The sequence below is a fragment of the Erinaceus europaeus genome, chromosome 6 (genome assembly GCF_950295315.1).
Source record: "Erinaceus europaeus chromosome 6, mEriEur2.1, whole genome shotgun sequence".
In the NCBI taxonomy this organism is placed as follows: Eukaryota; Metazoa; Chordata; class Mammalia; order Eulipotyphla; family Erinaceidae; genus Erinaceus; species Erinaceus europaeus.
Window position 1 is genome coordinate 8,013,350 of NC_080167.1, and position 24,544 is coordinate 8,037,893.

The 24,544-nt window shown below is 46.1% G+C and overlaps 1 protein-coding gene and 1 pseudogene across 1 annotated transcript in view; one reads left to right on the forward strand and one right to left on the reverse strand.

Moving 5' to 3' along the window:
- Positions 1-17,159: 17,159 nt before the first annotated feature.
- SUDS3 (SDS3 homolog, SIN3A corepressor complex component) overlaps positions 17,160-24,544 on the reverse strand; it is a 40,486-nt gene continuing 33,101 nt past the window's right edge. The window contains exon 12 of the mRNA XM_060193009.1: positions 17,160-20,309. Coding sequence (XP_060048992.1) covers positions 20,211-20,309 — 99 coding nt within the window. The 3' untranslated portion in view covers positions 17,160-20,210. The remainder of the gene's footprint in view (positions 20,310-24,544) is intronic.
- Positions 20,625-21,295, forward strand: LOC103119007 (adenine phosphoribosyltransferase-like; annotated as a pseudogene).

The window sequence follows — 24,544 nt, forward strand, 5'->3', positions numbered from 1 at the left end:
GAAATTCACTGTGAAAGTTAATTTCATCCATGTCCCTTTGTTGACACAGCCGCTAGACATCTCCAGTGCTTCACTCCAAGGCAACTTTTTTTTTTTTTTTCAGGTGGAAAGGAAGAGACAGGATGAGGGAGATGGCACAGTGGTTCTGGAAAAAGACTCTCGTGCCTGAAGCTCTAAAGAACTAGGTTCAATCTCTAGCACTATCATAAGCCCGAACTGGGCAGTAGAAAGAAAGAAAGAGAGAAAGAGAGGAAAGAAGGAAGGAAGGAAGGAAGGAAGGAAGGAAGGAAGGAAGGAAGGAAGGAAGGGAGGAAGGAAGGAAGGAAGGGAGGAAGGAAGGAAGGAAGGAAGGGAGGAAGGAAGGAAGGAAGGGAGGAAGGAAGGAAGGAAGGAAGGGAGGAAGGAAGGAAGGAAGGGAGGAAGGGAGGGAGGGAGGAAGGGAGGGGGGAGGGAGGGAGGGAAGAAGGGAGGGAGGAAGGAAAGAAAGGGGAGAGAGAGGGAGGGAGGGAAGGGAATGGAAGGAAGGAAAGAAAGAAAGAAAGAAAGAAAGGAAAGAGGAGAGAGAGGGAGGAAGGGAAGGGAATGGAAGGAAAGAAAGAAAGAAAGAAAGAAAGAAAGAAAGAAAGAAAGAAGAGAGAAGGAAGGAAGGAAAGGGGAGAGAGAGGGAGGGAGGGAAGGGAATGGAAGGAAGGAAGGAAAGAGAAGCAAGGAAAGAAAGGAAAGAAAGAAAAGGAAGGTAGGGGAGAGGGAGAGGGGAAGGGAGAGAAAGCATAACACTGCATTTTCCCTCAGTGTTGGGGGAGTGGAAGGAACTTGGCCTGAATCATGGGCAAGGTAAACAGGGTGCCTTCCCAGGTCAGCTACTTCACCAGCCCAGCTAGGACAATCTACATGACACCTAGGCTCACATTTGTAGCTTGTATCTGATTCCTTTTTTAAAATGTATTTATTTCAGAGCTGGGCAGGGGCACACTCATGCTTGTGCACATGATACAATGCACAAGAACCCAAGTTCAGACCCCCAGTCCCCACCTGAAGGCAGAAGGCTTTTCAAGTTGTGAAGCAGTGCTGCAGGTCTTTCAATCTCCCTGTCTATCTCTCCCTTCAATTTCCCTCTGTCTCTATCCAATAAATAAAATATTTTTAAAGAGTTTATTAATAAGAAAGAAAGAGAACCACAGCATCATTCTGGTTTATGCAATGTCAGGCATCAAACACAGGACCTTCTGTTCTTAGGTCCAAAACTCTATAGTTACTGTGCCACCTCTTGGGCCATTTTGCATTTAACTATTTTTTTTAATTTTCTTTATTGGGGGATTAATGGTTTACAGTTGACAGTAAAATACAATAATTTGTACATGCATAACAGTTCCCAGTTTTCCACATAATGCATTTGATTTCTATCAGGCAGTGTTCTTTTAGAAACACTGTGCTCTCTTGCCCATAATGGCATGCGACTCTCCATCATTTTATTATTTGTTTTATTTTATTATATTTTATTTTTACCACAGCACTGCTTTGGTGTGGGGGATTGAACCTGTGACTTTGGAGCCTCTGCATAATCATTATGTAATCTCCTCCACCCATCTTTCCTCTTAATCTCCTTTAGCCTATCTAACTTTCCTTCTAGTTGAAATCACCTGCCAAACAAATGCATCAAACCCAAAGCCTGTCTCAAGGCATGCTTCTTGGAGTAACCCAAACTAAGAAGCAGACTTAGTACTAGGAACATAATAATCTCTGCATTTCCTGAGACTCGATTTGCGTTAAGATCCAGTAGATAGATAAAGAAACCAACACAGGAAAGGTTAAATAGCAAATTTAAATAACAGAACAAGAGATGTGCATGATTGCCTGCCAAGTGAATAGTGCCGAGAATAAGGACTGAGAGCTTGGAGGAGAAATCTTAACATGGAGAGAAAAAGTGTGCAAGTTTTCTGCTCCCAGCCACTGAGATCGATCTGCTGTCTGGTTTGCTGCCAAAGAATGAGTTTTTGACACCAAGTCAGACAGAGGCCTAGACTCTGGGAGGGACTCCAGTGCTGGTGACATGGGCTGTGTATTTTGGATCTAATTCTCTTATTTCACTCATTCCCTTCCTGAGCAGAACTGGCAGGAGAAGGAATGCAACTTGTTTCAGAGAGCCCAGACTATAACACAAGTTCCAGGAAGGGATCAAACACTCTACCGTGAGTTTTCTGTGACTGAGAGGAGCAATTGTAAATGTCACCGCAGGAGAGGCAAACATTCATTCCAGGAGCACTGGGGACCACGCTAGGTGCTGAGCTCTATGCAGCTAACAGAGAGCCAGCGCTACTTGTAACTTTCAGGAAGAAGAAATAACCTTCTGCCACCACACAGTCCTTCAAAGTAAGGAGTAAACAAACCAAGAAAAAGACATAGAGGGAATAATTAAAATGTCCCGGAGAACAGACACTTTGTTCTCTTATTTACTGTCCCCTTTTATAGGAGTGGCAATCCTTTAGAAAATAAAAGAGGCCAGAGCCTTTGTGTGGGAATACAGTATTCCCAGCACCCTCCCCGCTCATTTGTTTTTTTGTTTTTTGCCTCCAGGTTTTTTGCTGGGGCTCAGTGCCTGCACTATGAACCCATGTTGATTTTTTTTATTGTTGTTGTGGTTATTATTATTGTTATTGCTGTCATTGTAGTTGGATAGGACAGAGAGAAATGGAGAGAGGAGGGGAAGACAGAAAGGGGGAGAGAAAGATAGACACCTGCAGACCTGCTTCACCGCCTGTGAAGCGACTCCCCTGCAGGTGGGGAGCCGGGGGCTCAAACTGGCATCCTTGTGCTTTGCGCCACCTGTGCTTAGCCCTTGGCGCTACTGCCCGGTCCCTCCCCGCTCATTTGGATAGAGTGCTGCTTTACTATGTGTAGGACCCAGGTTCAAGCCTGACCCCCAATACATTAAAGGAAACTGGTTCTGTCTCTCTGTGCCTCTATCTCAACCAAAAGAGGTAGAGGAGGGGTTGCAGGGAGGAAAGAAACAAAATCAAGGGGACCGGGTGTGGTGCACCTGGCTGAGCGCACATGTTACAGTGCATGAGGACCCAGGTTGAGCCCCAGATCCCCACCTGCAGGGAGAAAGCTTCACAAGTGGTCTCTCTTCTATCTCCCCCTACCCTCTTGATTTCTGACTGCCTCTATCCAATAAATAAAGATACTTAAAAAAAACTTTAAAAACAACCTTTAAAGAAAAAAAGAAACTAAATTAAGAAAATAAAAGTTATATCAGGGACTCCTGACTCCACACCAGGCCCTTTTGAGACAATAGAGTTAACCTGGGGAGATAGCATAATGGTTATGCAAAAAGACTTTAATGCCTTACATACCCAAGGCTTTAGGTTCAGTCCTCAGCACCACCAAAAATTAGATACGTGCCCTAGTTAAAAAAAAAAAATGCCCAGACCATCATCCATCAAGTCCCAGGTGCTGCCATGACTTCACCCTAATCCCCCTGCACAGATGACCACACAGTGAAGTGTCCAGAAAACCTCATCCCTCCAGAGCCCTTCTCTACTAGGGAAATGTGAGGGACAGAACAGGTCTGACAGGGGTCGACCAGGCGACTACCCACATATCAACGGGAAGCAGTTACAGAAACGCAAAACTCCCTAATACTTCCTCTCCACTATTCCAAGCTTTGGGTCCATGATTGCTCAACAATTTGTTTGGCTTCGTATGTTAACTCTCTTTTCAATCACCAGGTTCCAGATGCCACCAGGATGCTGGCCAGGCTTCCCTGGATTGAAGACCCCACCAATGTGTCCTGGAGCTCAGCTTCCCCAGAGACACACCCTACTAGGGAAAGAGAGAGGCAGACTGGGAGTATGGACCGACCAGTCAACGCCCATGTTCAGCTGGGAAGCAATTACAGAAGCCAGACCTTCTACCTTCTGCGACCCTCAATGACCCTGGGTCCATGCTCCCAGAGGAATAGAGAATGGGAAAGCTATCAGGGGAGGGGGTGGGTTATGGAGATTGGGTGGTGGGAATTGTGTGGAGTTGTACCCCTCCTACCTTATGGTTTTGTTAATTAATCCTTTCTTAAATTAAAAAAAAAAAAAAAAGAAATGCAAAACTCTGTCCTTCAACATCCCAAAAAGAATTTTGGGTCCATAGCCCTAGAGGGGGAGATGTTGAGGGACAGGAGGTACCTGAAGGGGACCTCCACCCAGAAAATCGGAGTGGTTACAGGTGTGGCTTGAAAGGTGGAGGCAGGACTTGTGTTTTAAAAGCAAGATGCCTGGTCTTGCACAGTCTCTTTGTCTGCTCTCTCTCTCTCTCTCTCTCTCTCTCTCTGCTCAAACCATCATGTCAGTGGTAACCTGGTTTCTTTTTACTCTCTCTCTGTGTCTGGACCATTATATAAGTGGTAACAAATGCTCTCTCTCCTTTTCCCCCTCTCTCTCTTTCTCTCATGCTCTAACATAAGAATGTTCTCAGTTTTCCCAAATAAAGTTTAAAGTACCTGAAGAAAATAAAAAGCAGCAGTTAAAATCACTTATAAGTTTTGTTCTAGGAAGAAGTTTGAGGAGCTCTGGTTCAGGAGTTCAGGGAGATTTGAAGCTCTTGGGTCATTTCTTGCTTGCCCCAAATCCAGCTTCTGGCTTTCCAGCCTCCTTGTGACTGTAATAATGTCGATGCTCTTTAGAAGACAGGGCCGGGAGTCGCGGTAGCGCAGCGGGTTGGGCGCATGTGGCGCAAAGCGCAAGGAGCAGCATAAGGACCTCGGTTTGAGCCCCCAGCTCCCCACCTGCAGGGGAGTCGCTTCACAGGCGGTGAAGCAGGTCTGCAGGTGTCTTTCTCTCCCCCTCTGTCTTCCCCTCATCTCTCCACTTCTCTCTGTCCTAACAACAATGACATCAATAACAACAACAATAATAACTACAACAACAACAACAAGGGCAACAAGAGGGAAAATAAGGGAGTTGGGTGGTGGCGCAGTGGGTTAAGCGCACGTAGCGCAAGCGCAGGGACCGGCGTAAGGACCCGGTTCGAGCCCCTGGCTCCCCACCTGCAGGGGAGTCGCTTCACAGGCGGTGAAGCAGTTCTGCAGGTGTCTGTCTTTCTCTCCCCTCTCTGTCTTCCCCTGCTCTCTCCATTTCTCTCTGTCCTATCCAACAACAAAGCAACGTCAACAATGGCAATAATAACCGCAACGAGGCTGCAACAACTAGGGCAACAAAAAGGGGGAAAAATGGCCTCCAGGAGCGGTGGATTCATGGTGCAGGCACCGAGCCCAGCAATAACCCTGGAGGAAAAAAAAAAAAAAGAGGGAAAATAAATAAAGTTAAAAAAAAAAAAGATAGGGCTATTGATCTGAGTTAACAACCCCCTCCTTGCCTGCAAGTTTGAATGGCATGAAAGCATTCCCCTTTTTGCAGAAGTTGGTGTAGCCAAGTCTGGCTTTCAGTAGCACCAGGCCTATTGGCTCCACCACCTGTCTAATTTCTGGTGACTTCGAGAAGCACCTTAAAGGGAGGGGCTATACCACCTCAAAGGTGGGCCCAGAAAGAATGAGGGTGTGATAGACTAGTAATGTCTGAGGACTGTGATTGATTAATAATGTCTGTCACGGGTCCAAGGTTGAGTTTTGACAAATGTGCCCAAAAATTGCCACCTCTAAAACCACATCAGATGAGGAAGGACAGGTGGTAAAAAAGTAGAATTTATTACCCACCTACCCACCTCCCATGAACTGCATAACCCAAAATGTTTTCTTTTCTTTTCTTTCTTTCTTTCTTTTTTTAAAATTATTTTTAGCCAGAGCATTGCTCAGCTCTGGCTTATGGTGGTGTGGAGAATTGAACCTGGGACTTTGAAGCCTCAGGCAGGAGAGTCTCTTTGAATTATGCTATCTATCCCTGCCCCAAAATGTAATTTTCTTCAAGCTGGCAAAATACTATTATACTTTCTTTTTTAATTTTTATTTATTTGCCTACAGGCTTATCTCGGAGGTTCAGTGCCTGTATGACGAATCACTGCTGTGGCTATTTTTCAGATTTTTTTTTTTTTTTTTTTTTGCATAGGACAGAGAGAAATAGAGAGAGGAGGGGAGACAGAGAGGGGGAGGGAAAGATAGACACCTGCAGACCTGCTTCACTGCCTGTGAAGTGAAACCCCCCCCATAGGTGGGAAGCTGGGGGCCTGAACCAGGATCCTTGCGCAGGTCCTTGTGCTTAGTACTATGTGTGCTTAACCCACTGCACTAGCACCTGACTCCCCTACTATACTTTCCTAATATTGATCTGACCTTGGTAAGCACAGCATGACAGATCCAAAAAGGTTTATCATGGGGGACAGGGGTGGAGTGGGCAGCAGGGTACTAAACAGGTCACGTCGAGTCTTCTGTCTGCCCTGCATTAGACTCTGATTTTTCTTTTTTTATAATTTTTTTTTTCGTTTATTCCCTTTTGTTGCCCTTGTTTTTATTGTTATAGTTATTGTTGTTGGAGAGGACAGAGAGAAATAGAAAGGGGAAGACAGAGAGGGGGAGAGAAAGACAGACACCTACAGACCTGCTTCACCGCCTGGGAAGCGACTCCCCTGCAGGTGGGGAGCCGGGGTTCGAACCGGGATCCTTATGCCGGTCCTTGCGCTTTGCGCCACCTGCGCTTAACCCGCTGCGCTACCGCCCGGCTCCCTTTTTATAATTTTTTAATATTTATTTTCCCTTTTGTTGCCCTTGTTTTATTGTTGTAGTTATTATTGTTGTTATTATTGATGTCATTGTTGGATAGGACAGAGAGAAATGGAGAGAGGAGGGGAAGACAGAGAGGAGGAGAGAAAGACAGACACCTGCAGACCTGCTTCACCGCCTGTGAAGCGACTCCCCTGCAGGTGAGGAGCCGGGGGCTCAAACCGGGATCCTTACGCCGGTCCTTGCACTTTGCGCCACGTGCGCTTAACCTTAACGCTGCGCTACTGCCCGACTCCCTAGACTCTGATTTTTCTAAGATGTCTCATTGTACTCTCAGAGCTGTGTTCCAGGTGGCTTTGCTTGGAAGATGGCATGAATATTTAAACAGACTTTAGGCTACACATTTTTCATGCTTCTTAATTCACCCTCCGTCCAGAGGTGGGTTTTGTTTAGCAAGCAGACTCATCTCTGAAAGGAATATATGCACACATGTATGCAAAAGAGCCCACAGGCACTGGACGACAGACAGTCGACCTTTGAGGTGCATGTATGGAAATTTCCCCCTTTTAAATCTTGACACTTGAGCTCTGAAGTCTTCGGGTACCACACAGTAGCTTTTGCAGTCTGTGTGGAGGTACTGATCATTTGGGGATGACTCACAAATATTTGCACTGCAGTTATTCACGCACCGTGACCTCACTGTCACTGTGAGATAGCCAATGCGCCTTTCATTGTCTTAATGAGCAAGAGGTTGAAGGACTCACAGAAGGCTCCAGAGCGAGGTGGGGTTGTGTGAAGCCTGACTGGTTAACATAAGAAGGTTAGTTAAATATACACAATTTTTTTTTCATGAAATCCCACTAAAACAGTTATAAAGGTTTTGTTTGTCTAAAACTCAGAACCACCAGAATAGAGAGACAATGTGAAGTGGGGGAAAGGATAGAAACTGAATGTAGATGAAAAAGCATAGCTAAAGCTTTAGTGGAGGAGAAAGTTGAAGATCACAGATTAGCAGCACCTGGTTAGAAATGAAAGTGCAGTGGTCCGGGAGGTGGAGCAGTGGATAAAGCACCTGACTCTCAAGCGTGAGTTACTGAGTTCAAGCCCCGACAGCACATATACCAGAGTGATGTCTGGTTCTTTTTCTCTCTCCTCCTATCTTTCTCATCAATAAATAAAATAAAAATATTAAAAAAAAAAAAAGAAAGAAAAAAGAAATGAAAGTGGAGGTTCCAAATGCTACCAGGATGCTGACCAGAGTTCCCTGGACAGACAACCCACCAACGTGTCCTGGAGCTCCACTTCCCCAGAACCCTGTCCCACCAGGGAAAGAGAGAGACAGGCTGGGAGTATGGATTGATCTGTCAACGCCCATGTTCAGCGGGGAAGCAATTACAGAAGCCAGACCTTCCACCTTCTGCACCCTATAATGACCTTGTGTCCATACTCCCAGAGGGTTAAAGAATAAGAAAGCTATCAGGGCAGGGGATGGGATACAGAGATCTGGTGGTAGGAAATCTGTGGAGTTGTACCCCTCTTATCCTACAGTATAGACAATGTTTTCTTTTTGTAATTTTTTTTAAAAAGACAGTTATGCAGAAAAGTGAGACATTTTACATATGTACAAACTACTATATTAACTATTGACTGTAAGCCATTAATCCCCTCAATCCAAAATAAAAAAAAAAGAAATGAAAGTGCAGGGGGCCCTGTCGGTGGTGCACCTGGTTGAACACACAGGTTACCATGAACAAAGACCCAGGTTCAAGCCCCTGGTCCCCACCTGTGTGCGGGGGGGGGGGGGGCTTCACAAGTGGTGAAGCAGTGCTGCAGGTCTCTCTCTCTCTCCCTGTCTCTCTCCTTCTCTGTCCCATTCCCTCTCAATTTCTCTCTGTCTTATCAAAATAAATAAAGTTAGAAATTTTAAAGAAAGAGAAAGACAGAAACAAAGAAAGAAAGAAAGAAAGGAAGGAAGGAAGGAAGGAAGGAAGAAAGGAAGAAAGAAAGAAAGAAAGAAAGAAAGAAAGAAAGAAAGAAGACAGATCCAAAAGGGTTTATCATAGGGGACAGGGGTGGGGTGGGCAGCAGGGAGCTAAGCAGGTTATGTCTGAGTCTTCCGTCCGTCCTGCATTAGTAAAGAAATGAAGAAATAAAGAGGGATAAAGAGAGAGGGAAGTGAAGGTGGAGACAATGGGATGGGTTCAAGTCCCCTAAAAAGCCCTCTGTTCCCCAAATCTGTTTCCTTGCTTCATGCAGTTAAGATAATCTGAATCTCACCCTGGTAATAGTCCCTAGACTTCTTCTCTAGAGAAGGTCTAACCAAGACTCCCTGAAGTAAAGAATTCCAAAACCAGATGGGGTGGGGGGTGTCAGAAGACTAAAATAGATTTTAGGGGCCAGGCGGTGGTGCACTTGGTTAAGCGTGCACATTACAGTGCCCAAGGATCCAGGTTCAAGCCCCTGGTTCTCACCTGCAGGGGGAAAGAAAGCTTCACGAGCGGTGAGGCAGGACTGCAGGTGTCTCTCTGTGTCTCACCCTATCTTCCCCTCTCAATTTCTCTCTGTCTCTATACAATAATAAATAAATAAAACATTAAAAACATTTTAAAATAAATAAAATATATTTTAGAAAAAAATAATTAAGTGAAAGAGCAAATATAAAACTCAGTAGAAAGGTTAGAAGATGAAGTTCAGGAGTCTCCTAGAACTGAAAGTAAAAAAAGACAAAAGAGCTAGAAAACAAGAATGGAAAAGAAAGGAGAAATTAAAGACAGAGATAGGAAATCTACTAAGTAACAGAAATTCTTGAACACTCCAGCAGGAAACATGGGAAGGAGGAAGTCACTTATTATATTAGCCAGTTATTTCTGTATAATTGATTATTTCAATTACCCAGCAGTTTATAACAACAAATATCAATCCTCTTGCCCAGTTTCTGAGGAGTAGTCTATCTGGGTTCTACCTCAGGGTCTCCCATGAGGTTACAATCTAACTAAAAGCAAAGACAACAGTTTCACCTGAAGACCAGACTAGAACTAGAAGAATTGTTTCCAAGGTGACTCACTCTCAGGGCTACTGGCAGAAGCCTCAGTTCCTTGCCACCTTCCTACAAAATGTAGCTGGGAATTTAAAATGTAGTTAAGGGACCAGGAGAGAGTTTAGCAGGTGGAGCACACATTCCATGATGTGTTAGAACCCGGATTAGAGTCCCAGTCAACACATGGGGCCACCTGCACAGGGCAAGCTGCCTGAGTGGTGAGTCAGGGCTATGGGGTCTCTCCTCCCTCTCTGTGGAGTATAAAGGGCAGTAGCATTTAGGATGTTGCCAAAGTAACAAAGAAAATTCTGTTGGTTTTCTTTAACATCTTTTCTTAAATTATATTATTTTAATTAATTTGTTCATTTTAGATAGAGACAGGAATTGAAAGGGAAAAGGGAGATAAAGAGAAAGGGATACCTGCAGCACTGTTTCATTTATGAAGCTTCCCCCCTGCAGGTGGGTTTGAACCCAGGTCCTTGCATACTGTAACATGTGTGCTCTACTGGGTACACCACCGCTCAGTCCCTAGAATCTTTTCATTATAAATCTACACAGGGTATTACAATTTGGGAAGCAAAACAAAGATAAGACAAAAGGCATAATATACAAGTGAGGGAGTCGGGCAGTAGCGCAGCGGGTTAAGCGCAGGTGGCGCAAAGCACAAGGACCGGCGTAAGGATCCTGGTTCGAGCCCCCAGCTCCCCACCTGCAGGGGAGTCGCTTCACAGGCGGTGAAGCAGGTCTGCAGGTGTCTTTCTCTCCTCCTCTCTGTCTTCCCCTCCTCTCTCCATTTCTCTCTGTCCTATCCAACAACAACAGTTATGACAACAATAGCAACTACAATAAGCACAGCAACAAGGGCAACAAAATGGGAAAAATAGCCTCCAAGAGTAGTGGATTTGTAGTGCAGGCACTGAGCCCCAGCAATAACCCTGGAGGCCAAAACGTGTGTGTGTGTGTGTGTGTGTGTGTGTATATGAGCCAAACCTAAAAAAAAAAAAAGTGAGCCAAACCTAAGGGGAGTTAAAAGGGGGGAGCTCTGGGAGTCGGGCGGTAGCGCAGCGGGTTAAGCACAGGTGGCGCAAAGCGCAAGGACTGGTGTAAGGATCCCAGTTCCAGCCCCCACCTCCCCACCTGCAGGGGAATTGCTTCTGCAGGTGTCTCTATCTTTCTCTCCCCGTCTTCCCCATCTCTCTCCACTTCTCTCTGTCCTATCCAACAATGACAACATCAATAACAACAACAATAACTACAACAATAAAAAAAACAAGGGCAACAAAAGGGAATAAATAATTCTTTTAAAAAAAGGGGAGCTTCAGGGGGCCACCGGTCGGTGGTGCACTGGGTTAAGGGCACATAGTGAGAAGTGCAAAGCAGGTCTGTAGGTGTCTTTCTCTCTCCATCTGTCTTCCCCTCCACTTTGAATTTCTCTCTGTCCTATCCAACAACAGCAGCAGCAGCAATAACAATAACAGCAATAACAATGGAGAAAAGGTGGCCTCCAGGAGCAGTGGATTCATGGTGCATGCACCAAGCTCCAGTGATAACCCTGGAGCAAAAAAAAAAAAAAAAAAAATGGTGGGGGGAGCTCAGTATGGTGATGAGGGGAGACCCCAGAAGGAAGAGTCCAGCCATGGAGGAGGTGGGGACAGCCAGTCCAAAGGGAGTGGGTACAGGGCTCCAGGGAGGAGGCTTTCTTGGAGATAAAATCACTATCTTAGGAGGAATTCAGACACCTGGTGAAGAATTTGAGGTCAAGTTCACACTAAGTACACAGAAAATCAGACAACAAACTTGATAAGACTGAGTAATTATTAACTGGGGGATCACTGTCAGGGGAGGAAAAGGTAATCATGGTTTACAATGGGGTCCAGCTGCCACTGGTGAGGAAACTAGCTGGGAGAGAGAAGTCTTCATGTGGGGAGGCAGCATCATGGTTCTGCAAGATTTTCATGCCTGAGGCTCTGAAGACCCAGGTTCAATCCCCAGCACCACCATCAGCCAGAGCTAAAAAGCACTCTGGTCTTTCTCTTTGTATCTCTCTCTCATTAAAATAATTTTTAAAATTTTATTTATTTTCCCTTTTGTTGCCCTTGTTGTCTTTTTGTTGTTGTTGTTGTAGTTATTGATGTCGTCGTTGGATAGGACAGAGAGAAATGGAGAGAGGAGGGGAAGACAGAGGGGGAGAGAAAGACAGACACCTGCAGACCTGCTTCACTGCCTGTGAAGAGGCTCCCCTGCAGGTGGGGAGCTGGGGGCTCGAACCAGGATCCTTACGCCAGTCCTTGCGCTTTGCACCATGTGCGCTTAACCCATTGTGCTATCACCTGACTCCCTAAAATAATTTTTTTTAATTTTATTTTATATTTATTTATTTATTCCCTTTTGTTGCCCTTGTTGTTTTATTGTTGTAATTATTGATGTCATCATTGTTGGATAGGACAGAGAGAAATGGAGAGAGGAGGGGAAGACAGAGAGGGTAGAGACAGACAGACACCTGCAGACCTGCTTCACCGCCTGTGAAGCGACTCCCCTGCAAGTGGGGAGCCAGGGGCTCGAACTGGGATCCTTATGCCGGTCCTTGTGCTTTGTGCCACCTGCACTTAACCTGCTGAGCTACAGCCCGACTCCCTAAAATAATTTTTTTTAAAAAGAATGTCTGAATTTGGCAAACAGGGTTTCCTCATCTGTCTAAAAGGACTCATTAAGACACATACCTGGGTTCTTGAGTCTTTAATCTGCTCATGTAGACATATTCAGCACTTTTTTGAGGGGGGGATTAATGGATTATGGTATATATAGTTGGTACATATATAAAATTTATCAATTTTCTGCAAAATACTCTCACATGGATCTGTTTGGATGGGTATGCTTGGTTCCTTAGGATATAGCCTTGGGATATATTCCCAGGAAAGGAATTGAAGGATCATAGGGTAGGCCCATTTCTACCCTTCTGAGAGTTCTCCAGACTGTTCTCCACAGGGGTGAGCCAATTTACATTTCCACCAGCAATGCAGGAGGGTCCCTGTAACCTCTCCAGCATTTGTTGTTGCTGTCCTTTCTGATGGATGACATTCGCACAGGGGTCAATGGCACCTCATTGTCTTTATTTGTATTTCTCTATCAATGAACAGAAGCATTTTTTTTTCATGTTTTCTGGCCTTTTGACTCTTTTTTTTGGTGAATATTCTTTTCACATCCTCTCCTCATTTTTGGATGGGGACATTTTTGTTGTTGTTATTGTTGCTGAGTTTGGTACTCTTTATATATATTGGTTATTAGTCTTTTTGTCTGATGTATGGCATGTAAATATCTTCTCCCATTCTGTAAGGGGTCTCTCTTATTTGGGCGGTGGTTTCTTTGCATTCTTGTGGGCACATAGTAAGTGCTCAACTAATGGAAGTACTTGTTCTTTATTATTTCTCAGAGGCTCCCAGTTCTTCCTCACCAAGCTTGTATTCCTGGAAGCTTCCACATCTGGGAAGGCCATGTTTACAAGAAGGGCAATCAAAGCAGAAGTCAAACAAAATGACTGTCTAACAGGAATGAGCGCTGTTGCCCTTTATTGATTTTACATATGAGTTGGTTTACGAATACTTTCAGGAGCATGTAAGTGTGAAATTGGAAAGCGTCACTGTAGCACTGTCACAAGCCACTGCGCTGGTATGGAGGAACAGAGGGGAGAGGACAAGAGGGAGAAAAGGGGAGAAGCAGGAAGGAAAAGAAAGACAGGACACCAGGCTTAGGAGCGAGCAGATTTCAGAGTTCAGACCTGGCTCGTTTGGCTTTACTGTGAATGTGCACTTGTCTCTGATGTTGGAAACATACCCCTCCCCCATTGCCTCCCCTCCCACCTCTCCATCACCTGCTCTGTGGGGAACCCCCAAGCCCAGTAACCCAATTGCTGACATTCAAGGTTAATAAGCATGCAGGTCAGCAAATCTACACTGGAATCCAGTTGGCTGAACTTGAAGGTTTCTTAGCCTCTCTAGACCTCAGTCCCCCATCTGTGAAGTGCAAATATGTATGAACAGCCCCATGGGATAACTACACTGTGTGTGTGTGGGGGGGGGGGAGGGCAGAGAGACAGCTCACCAGCTAGAGGGCCTGCATTGTCACGTGCACCACTCAGGTGTAAGACGTGCCACTATATTGCTGTTGTCTTCATAGCTTCACTGCTCTGGGCCTAACTTTGTCAGATAGAATGAGACAGAGGGGAGAGGGAAAGATATCACAAAGCTTCTCCAAGTGCAATGCAGGCTGGGTTCGAACCTGGGCTGTACATATGACAATAGAGACAGACAAACAGACAAGAGAGGGAGAAGGAGAGGGAGAAGCACTATCAAGGTGAAACCATGAAGTCCTAAGATTGATCCCTGGCATTGCTGATGCCAGAGTGGTGTTCTGGTTCCCTCACTGATCAATCTTAGGGCTGACAACTCACCTTGCTGGTGCTTCTCGTGCCATGCCACCTCTGGTGCAGCTTAAAAGAGTTTGAACCTGGGTTCAAACCCTCAGTTCCCACCTGTGTGGGAGGTGGTGGTGAAGGAAGGGAGCTTCACAAGTGGTGAAATAGTGTTGCAGGTGTCTCTCCCACCTCTATCTCCTCCTTCCCTCTCAATTTCTGTCTATCTAAAATAACTAAAATAACTAAAAAATACATATTAAAAGAGGTGTTGAGGGTTGGCTGCCGGCACCTAAGAGCACTGTTGTCCTCACCTTCTCTGACCCCAGAACCGGCCACACAGCTCCAAGGGTAGCAGACTTGAGCATCAGACTTCAGAACACCAGAAATTGTATCTTTAACTTCTGAGAAATGGGGATTCTTGAAGACTTTGTTTACTGGTCTTCCCATATCAGCCAAGTGAATTTTGTGATCTCATTGATCTGTATCTTTCAGACAAATGAGAGAAAATGGGTAAACAGATGTAAGTTTTCAGGTTCTTGTGCTCTATCCTCAGTCCCCTGGGAGAACCACCAGCCCCGGCCCCCCCTACACATACACCCCAAATACAATATACCATATTAATCATAGTTCTTCACAAAAATACCTACTCTGGTTCACGCCAAAGTTCCTAAGACTAATCCATTTCTCTCCAGTCTGCTAGGTCTAATGAAGTGAGTTGCAGCCCTCACTCTCTTTAAGTTTCTAGTTCATTCCACCTGAGAGATGTCTTGCTTTTAAAAGGAGAGACGGTGCTTGGCTTTACCCACAATGGACTTGTGGAGAGACTGGACGAGTGGTGAGATCAGAGATTGGTTTCATCTCTGTCTGTGCCCAGAGGCTGCAGCCCCCTTCCCCCAAGAGGGTTATTAGAGAGATTGCTGGCTGAAGCTGAACAGGCCACTAGAAGCAGGTGACACAGATCCAGTGTAATCTTCCAATCCAGGCCTCTAAAATAGGACGCAACATGAACAGACTCCTGACATCTGAGAGCAGCAGGAAAGAACAGTCAGTTACCTATCTACCTGTACAGAAACCAGGGCAATGGCCCTCACCCCTCCCTCATTTTGGAGATGACAAGAAAGGCAGACAGGAAGTAATCTGGAAAAATAAGAACGTTTTCCTCCAGAGGCTTTCTTTGCTGATTAGATCAAGTGAGATCTATCCAGGCCAATTTCTTTTTATTTATTTATTCCCATTTGTTGCCCTTGTTGTTTTATTGTTGTAGTTATTATTGTTGTTGTTGTTAGATAGGACAGAGAGAAATGGAGAGAGAAGGGGAAGACAAAGAGGAAGAGAGAAAGATAGACACCTGCAGACCTGCTTCATCGCCTGTGAAGTGACTCCCCTGCAGGTGGGGAGCCGGGGTTCGAACTGGGATCCTTATGCCAGTCCTTGTGCTTTGCGCCACCTGCGCTTAACCCGCTGTGCTACAGCCCGACTCCCGCCAATTTCTTTTTACCTTCTAAATGTTTCCTTCTTTCTGTTTGAGAGCTGGGGTGTTTTGCAAAGGAAAGCCACCTCCTGGCTAGCAACTGCCACTGTCTCAACCCAGTTGCCCAGGGAAAAGTTGAGCCAACCAGCAGCTAACAGTGTTTTCACCGCCTAATGTACTCTGTGGAGTATAAGAGGAGAGAACAAGAAAAAGAAAAGAAAAAAAAAAAAAGCTCCCCAGGCAGTGCAGATGGGTGGCAAAGCTGGTGGGGCTTTAAAGAAACTGGCAGAGCCAAGTGTGGAGATGAGGAGAGCTGGTGGCTTGGCATCTGGAAGATCTCGACTGGGGCCAGCAGGTCATTCACTTGGTAGAGTGCATGCTACCATGCACAAGGACCAGGGTTTAGTTTAAACCTTGAGCCACTACAGGGGAACGCTGAGAGCTACATAAGCAGTGCATCAGTGCTGCAGTGTCTCTCCTCCTCTCTCCCTTGTTGTCACTCTCTCTCACCTCCTATCTAGAGGAAAGAAAGAAAAATGGCTGCCAGGAGTGGTGTTGCGCAGGCAGAGCCCCAGTGATAACCCAGCGGTAAAAAGAAAGAAAATGAACTCCAGGCTCTGCTTCTGAGCCTCTGATCTCATACTGAAAACAGCACTACTAACAGTCTATTTTGTGGGGTAGCTGTAAGCTTAAGTGAGATCAAGGTGCCTCCTTAGTACACGTGAAAAGCACCCTCCTCAGTCATACAAATTTACCCTGTCACTTTCATATATATATATATATATATATTTTTTTTTTTTTTTAAGTGCCTTTATTGTTGTAGTCGTTGGATAGGGCAGAGAGAAGTGGAGAGAGGAGGGGAAGACAGAGAGGAGAGAAAGACAGACACCTGCAGACCTGCTTCACCACTTGTGAAGCGACTCCCCCGCAGGTGGGGAGCCCGGGGGCTTCAACCAGGATCCTTATGCCAGTCCTTGCACTTTGCGCCACCTGTGCTTAACCCGCTGTGGTACCGCCCGACTCCCGGGATTTTTTTTTTTAATTCCTTTTTTCTTTTTGATAGTATAGTGAAATTGAGAGGAAAGGGAGAGAACTTACAGCAATATTTCACTACTCATGAAGCTCGCCCCCCCCCACTGCAGGTGAGGACTGGGGTCTTCAACCTGGGTCCCTGTGCATCGTTAACATGTGCTGAAGCAGGTGCACTACTGCCCAGGACCTGCTCCTGTTTTTTATGCGCAAAGGAGAATGAACCAAGGGCCCCTTTTATTTGTGATGATTCTTTTCTTTCTTTTGAGAGTCACAGACAATATTACTCCATCCGTGGAGCTTCCTAGGTGTTGTCTATGCTGTTCCCAAGTGGTCCTGGGGCTGACATCCAGGATCTCATGCACAGCAGGGGCTATCTCCTGGCCCAAGGCAATCTCTGATACCATTCTCTATCTTACTCTCCGTAACAAGCAAATACCTGGTCTACTTCTCCTTCTCCTAGCTTCCTTCCCCCACAACTGCTAGAGGGAGAACTTCAAATGAATTTCAATCATTTATCAAGTCAACGGATGTGACACAGACATGCTGGTTTTCTTTTTGAAAAGTTTATTTAAGGAAAAAAAAAAAACCTATACTTTTTACATTCACCTCTCAGAATATTTCATGGTACCAGTTAGTGAAATTTTTATATAAAAAGCCCACCAGCTGCTTGAAACTTTTTTTTAAAACCATGTTCTGGTAGTAAAGTAATCTGAACTCTTTGGGGGCAAAATGGGTGTAACATTTTAAGTATTAAGATTTCAAAGTCTCAGATTAGGAACCAAAAATTTAAGTCAAGAGGAAATGTAAAAATCCAAGGTAATGGTAATAGAAAAACAAAAGCATTGTAAAAAATAGAAACCCTCCCTTCTCCACCCCCCAATTAGGTTAAAAAAAAAAAAAAAAGGAAAAAAGGGCAACAACCAACCCTATCCTACCTACTGTATTTCTCTTAGAAAAGTCACCCCATTCTGAACACAGGGCCTTGCACACAAATACACACATAGCTTGATTTTGTAGATCATTCTCTGGGAACTTACGCTGACCCCTCCCACCTCTACTAGGGGTGAGGGGAGGAAAGTGGCATTCAAGTGAATGAAAACGTCCTGGCTTTGGTATGGCTACAGACATCTAGTTTGTCAAGAGGAGAAAGTTAGGGAGATAGGGAATCTGGTGTGTGTGTGTGGGGGGGGGGGGGGCTGGGGTTGGCTGAGGATGAGGGTAGGAGCACACAAAAGCCCCCAAGCAGAGGTAAAATAAATATTGGGACTTAGCCACAGCAAACGCTGTGTATAATACTTGAGGCAAATGCCCCAAACAATACAGGTTCTCGATCAGTCTGTCTCGTCTCTCCTCTCTCTCTCTCTCACACACACACACACACACATACCCCTTCCAGATCACAACTATCTGGACAGGCTTCTTCCAAAGGATCACTTGAAGGAAGTAGTTTGAATCTCATGATTCATCTGGCACCCTGGGGTCTAGTGAAAGAAAGACCTGGAGAGAGAATGGTCACCTGGGCTAGAGGTCAGTTCCCTCTTTAGCAAAGGGCTCTCCCCACCAGTCAGTCAGTACACAGGTGGTGCAGTGGTTTTTCATCTCTGGGGTGGCTGGTTCAACGATGAAAACTTGCTTGGGGACATCAAGTAAGGAGTATGACTTATGAAGCTGTGTTTCACATCTCCCCTCTTTTTTTCCGGTTCATGATTACGGGCTGTGAGGACACTGAGGAGTAGGCCATGATGTGGTAGAGACCAGGCCCCCAGCGTGGGTTTCAAACACCCTCAAAACTTACAGAAGAGAAAGAGCCAAAGTGCCCATACTCTGGTCTTGAAAACAGTCACTTCACAAAAGCACAGAAGTGCCAACAGGTGATTAACCAAGCTGCTGCTGCCGCCTTGGTGCAGAACCCCTAGGGGCTATCCAAACAGTTTTCTTCCCTTCCCCCAAACTTTGGCACACCATTGAGAAGGACCAATAAGATTTTCTTAATCACTGCTCCTGAGGGTGGCCCACCAAACACACCTCACTTTCTATCTCTGGGCATTAGCCAATTGGTCACCAACAGCTGAGTATTACAGGTGCTACACACAGCACGGTGACAGCTGAAGCAAGGGAAGTCCTTTCTGGCAAAGGCCATCGTGAAGCTCCTGTTTACACTTCACCACAGTGACCCGCACTCTGAGAAGGGTTAGAGGGCAGAGAAGAAACACCGAAGAAGACCCAGGCAGCTTCTGCTAAACAGTATCAGTTATCCTGTCTTCTAAATGAGACTCTATCACCCTGGGGGTGTGTGTGGGGCGGGGGGTATAAATTAAATCAGGTATGTTATCTGTACAAGTCTCGCTCTTGTAAGGCTTGGTCAGCACTGAAGCCAGGGCTTGCGAGAAGGTGGTCTACTTGGGGTCAAAGCCCCCACGGCACACAGAGAAACCACGTGAAGAGAGGGGAATGACTTGCAAAGGTTGCTTAGGACACGTCAGGCTGACCCAGACATGTCACAGCTGCTCTCACATCTTAAGGTGACCGACCACAGGAAGGCCCATCTCCCAGGAAACTATGCCTCCAGAGACAGGGACGAGGCTGAGAGAGCAGGAGCCCACGTGAGACCATTTCATGAGGACTTGGGAGGAAGTGGAGTGGCAGCCTTGACCCTGCCGCGCTCTTCCCAGCCAAATCTCCTGCAAGGCTGGGAGCCAGACACCATGGGCCACCAAGGTGCAACCTGAAGTGTGGGTGACTGCACACCACTGTCAATCCCGTCTCCCTCTCTGATGACCGGCCTGCAGCATATACCACTCCATCTACCCAGGGGTGGGGTGAGAACTGAATTACGCAGGAAAACTTCTGAAACTACCGCTTCTTGCTCCAGCTGTGGCCAGAGCAAGCGTGTTCAAATAAACCACTCGTGGGAGATGGATTTCAGAATGTGGTACCTTCAGCGGGTCCTGAATATGGAACGCCTTTACCCCCAACCCATTTCCTTCAGGGCACACAGGCTCCCAGGCAGCAAAACGGATGGCATGCACCAGATGCTGCATGAGGCGCTTATTTCTCAGAGAAGGCTGAGAGCCAGGAAAATCCATCTCCATCTGCTAGGACCTTTGCGACCCCGCTTCTGGGAAAGCAGCGAGCTGGGCTCGACAAAGGAAATAGCTACGAGATCTGCTAATCAGATTCAAAACATGAAAACATGCTACAGAGTGTTATCCCTCTCTGCTCCTTTTCATAGAAGGCCTAGAGAATATTAAACACACACACACACACACACACACACACACGAAGCTGTCCCTTCAAACTCAAAGTCAAAAACGACAGAGAAACAAGTCAATCCAACAACTCCCTATCTCCCCCGGATATACTGGTCTCCTTGGGAAATCGCTAGGGGAGCAGAGGCAGGCAGGAAGGACGCAAAGCTGGAGGTGACTGGTCCCAGAGTGCCTTGCAGAGTACACAGCAGTGTTCGCCATTTTCTGGGGGCCCACGAGCAGTTCTTTCTCAAGTTTTTTTTAAAAAGAGTTTTCTATTGAGAACAGAACAAAGTGAAATGAAACCCCACTCCGGAAAAAGGGCTGAGGGAAGACACTGGAGACCATCATGCCGCTGACCTCCGGCGGATGACGAAGAGCCCCCGCTGAAGCTGGCCCAAGTAGATCCTCATCTTGGTGCTGTCACTCGTCTTCCTCACCCAGATCTGCAAGGGGAAGGGGGGAGGGGAGGCAGGTGAGCCATGATGTCTTCTAGACAGCATCAAAATCTTTGCAAGAGGGTTGGCAGACAGTACAGCAGTAGCCACCAGACTCACATGACTGGGAGCCCAGGTTCAATCCCCAGCACCACCATGGTCTGTCTTTTTTAATAATTACTTTTTAAGATTTTAATTTATTAACAAAAGGATTCAAAAGAAAGGGAACCAGAGCATCACTCTGACACATGTGCTCCAGGGATTGAACTCAGGACCTCATGATTGACAGCCCAACACTTCATCCACTATACCAACTCCTGGACCATGGTCTCTCTCTTACATAAAAATAAACAGGAGGGGGTGCACTTTTGCAGACATGCGTGGCTGTGGCGGCTCATCCGCAGCTTCCTGGACTTTCCGATCCTGGGTGTGCTCTTCAGGGACATCTCACCGGTACTCAAGGACCCCGACGCCTACCGCGCCTCCATCAGCCTTCTGGCAGGTCACCTGAGGGAGACCCACGGCCACAGTTTCGACTACATCTCGGGCCTGGACTCCAGAGGTTTCCTGTTCGGTCCTTACCTGGCCCAGGAGCTGAGCCTAGGCTGCCAGCTCATTCAAAAATGAATGAGTTTTTGGAAATTGCCAGGTCCCACCGTGTCTGCCTCATACTCACTGGAATATGGGAAGGCTGAACTGGAAATCCAGAAAGATGCCCTAGAACCAGTACAGAAGGTGGTCACTGTGGATGACCTGCTAGCCGCAGGAGGGACTGTGCATGCCACCTGTGAACTGCTGGGCCAGTTGTAAGCTGAAGTGTGTGTGTGTGTGTGTGTGTGTGTGTGTGTGTATGTGTCTGTGCTGTAAGCTGAAGAGTGTGTGGATGTGTGTCTGTGCTGTAAGCTGAAGTGTGTGTGGATGTGTGTCTGTGCTGTAAGCTGAAGAGTGTGTGTGTGTGTCTGTGCTGTAAGCTGAAGTGTGTGTGTATATGTGTGTGTCTGTGCTGTAAGCTGAAGTGTGTGTGTATATGTGTGTGTCTGTGCTGTAAGCTGAAGAGAGTGTGTGTGTGTGTGTGTGTGCTGTAAGCTGAAGAGTGTGTGTATATGTGTGTGTCTGTGCTGTAAGCTGAAGTGTGTGTGTGTATGTGTGTCTGTGCTGTAAGCTGAAAAGTGTGTGTGTGTGAGTGTGAGTGTGTGTTTGAGCGTGAGTGTGAGTGCATGTGTGTGTGTGGTGGAGCTGACCTCGCTGAAGGGCAGGGAGAAGTTGGGGGCTGTGCCTTTCTTCTCCCTTCTGCAGTGTGACTGAACCCCATCTTCCCAGAGAAAAGTTCATCTTACACAACCACCAGCCACCACCACTTCTGCTGGCCGTTAGGGGATACTGGTGCCTTTGAACTGTTATATACATTTGTGCCTATGAGATCAAGTGACTTTCCAGCTTGGTCCTTCCTTCCTGCAGACTCTGTAAGTGCAACACCCACACTGCAGGTTCAGTCACAAAATCAAAACAAAGTAAATAAACCACTTTGTAGAGTAATAAATAAAGAAATAAACAAACAAATAAATAAATAGGGGCCGGGCAGTGGCGCACCTGGTTGAGCACACATACTACAGTGCACAAGGACCCGGGTTCGAGCCCCCAGCCCCCATGTGCAGGGGGAAAGCTTTGCAAGTGAAGCAGGGCTGCAGGTGTCTCTCTGTCTCTCTCTGTGTGTCTATCTCCCCATCTCCTCTCAATTTCTGGCTGTCTCTATCCAATAAATAAAGATAATAAATAGGAGGAGGAGGAGGAAGAAGGGAGAACTGCATGCCTGTAAGGTGGAGAGAAAACCCAGCAAGCATATCCCTGAAGCATCAGTCACCTTGTGAGGCTGGCCTCTGGCCCTCTAGGCCAGAGCACAGGCATGGCTGCCTAAACTCACTTCTCCCTGCTGTCTCTTATACTTAGTTAAGAACATGCAAAGCGTGTCTCTGCCTTCACCTTAAGGACATTTTAAAATCTGGTTTGATGACAGCAATATCAACACAGATACATATATTCATGAACACAAACTTTCAATCAAATTTGGAAAGACTTTAATACTTTTCTTCCTCTGAGGGTCTCCTGTATTATTATAAAGCCTTTCAACACTGGTTTCCTAACCATTAATGTCGACTGTTGTGACAGGGAATGAAGAAAATAATAACCAAAAAGATGCCCGTGCCTGAGCGAAGGCCCAATTAGGATCCAGAGAAGGTTCGATTAGCGTTAGACAGTGCTCCTCTCCTCACCAGCTCCACCTCCCAGCGCTGCTATGAGAGTCTGTCTTACAGGACAGATGCAGTCCTCCGGAGCTGACAATGGACAAGCATCAGACTGGGAGGACGGTGGCCTTGCCTGACGCAGTCTGAGGAGGAGCTGCTGAGTGCTCCCTGTGCTGATCAGGCCCAGCCTCCTCTTCCCTAGAACAGTGAGGGGGGGTATTAGAGCATCACCCCATTTCAAAGAGAAGAGGAGTGAGGTAGAGCTGCTAGTCTGAGGGGACTCTTGATGGCAATCAAAGCCCCCACTGTCAGTGAGGACTCTCTGCACGTGTTTAATGATCGAGCCAACTCTATGGCAATGTTATGGGACCCAGGGAGGGGGAGGGAGAAAGTAGTTAGGGCTTCACACATGCACGGAGGATGGGGGTAGGAGGTGGTACACCCGGTCAAGCACAGATTACCGGGGTTCAAGCCCCCTCGCCTCACCTGCAGGGAGGACACCTCACTAGTGGTAAAGCAGGTCTACAGGTGTCTTTCTCTCCCTTTCTTTTCTTTTTCTTTTTTATATTTACTTTCCCTTTTTTGTTGCCCTTGTTTTTTTACTGTAGTTGTAGTTATTATTATTGTTGTTGTTGCTGATGTCATCATTGTTGGATAGGACAGAGAAATGGAGAAAGGAGGGGAAGACAAATAAGGGGAGAGAAAGGCACCTGTAGACCTGCTTCACCACTTGTGAAGCGACTTCCTTGCAGGTGGGGATCTGGGGATTCAAACTGAGATCCTTACACCGGTCCTTGTACTTTGTCTCTTTCCCTATCTCCTCTCCCCTCTGTTTCTCTGTCCTATCAAAAAAAAAGGGGGAAGAAAGGAAAAAAGTGCTTGGGAGACAGCATAATAGTTCTGCAAAGACTTTCATGCCTGAGACTCTGAATTCCCAGGTTCAGTCCCCAGCACAGAGCTGAGCAGTGCTCTGGTCTCTCTCTCTTCATCTTTCTTTCATTAAAAAATAAAGAAAAAGTAAAAAGAGAAAGAAAATATTAAAAATTGAAGGGGAAAAAAAAGGAGTGGTCCGGAAGGTGGCGCAGTAGAGAAAGCATTGGATTCTCAATCATGAGGTCCTGAGTTCAATCCCGGGCAGCACATGTACCAGAGTGATATCTGGTTCTTTCTCTCTTTCCTTTCTCATAAATAAATGAACAAATTCTTAAAAGAAAAAAAAAGGAAAAACGGCTGCTGGAAGCAATGTGCCAGCAACCCATGATGGTCCCGGTAGAAAACAAACACACACACACACACACACACACACACACACACACACACACACACACACACACACACACACACGACTGGAGTGTCCTTCGGTGTGGTAGCACATCCCACATGGTGGCAGAACTATCCTCTGGGTTAGGCACATCACAGGTACCTGCCCCAGCTGGGGAGTTATTTCTCCAATCCCACAGCATAACATTTCAAAAATCGACAGGTCTTTTTTTTTTTTTTTTTTTTTTGCATTCATACAAGTATATATTAGCAAATATATCTCCCTCTTCCACTCAGCCTTTAGGTTTTAAATAAGCTCATTCTCAGTTTCCTCTCAATTTTTCTAACATGATGTTTTAGGAACAGAGAGACTTTGAAGTTAAACACACTGGTTTAAAAATAGAGTTGAAGCCCTTGCATGAAGCTAAGCCTCTAACAGACATTATGGAACCATTTGGAGCTGAAAAAAGAACCAAAGAGGGCAGAACTGCAGAACGGTCAACAGAGCCCACCCACCAGAGCTGCCCAGAGTCATGTTATGTAAAGACCAGTGGTCTCCAATCACTTAAAATTCAATCTGAAAAGTGTGGCCAAGAAATGAGAAACATTTGTTTCCCTCTTCTTAGGGCCAGTTGTCTCCACTGCACTGTGGTTCCCCACTCCCCCTCCAGAGCCTTGTCAGACCTCCTTGACAATCAATTTAATGTCAAATGGTGACAATCTTCAAGGGGGAGGGGGACT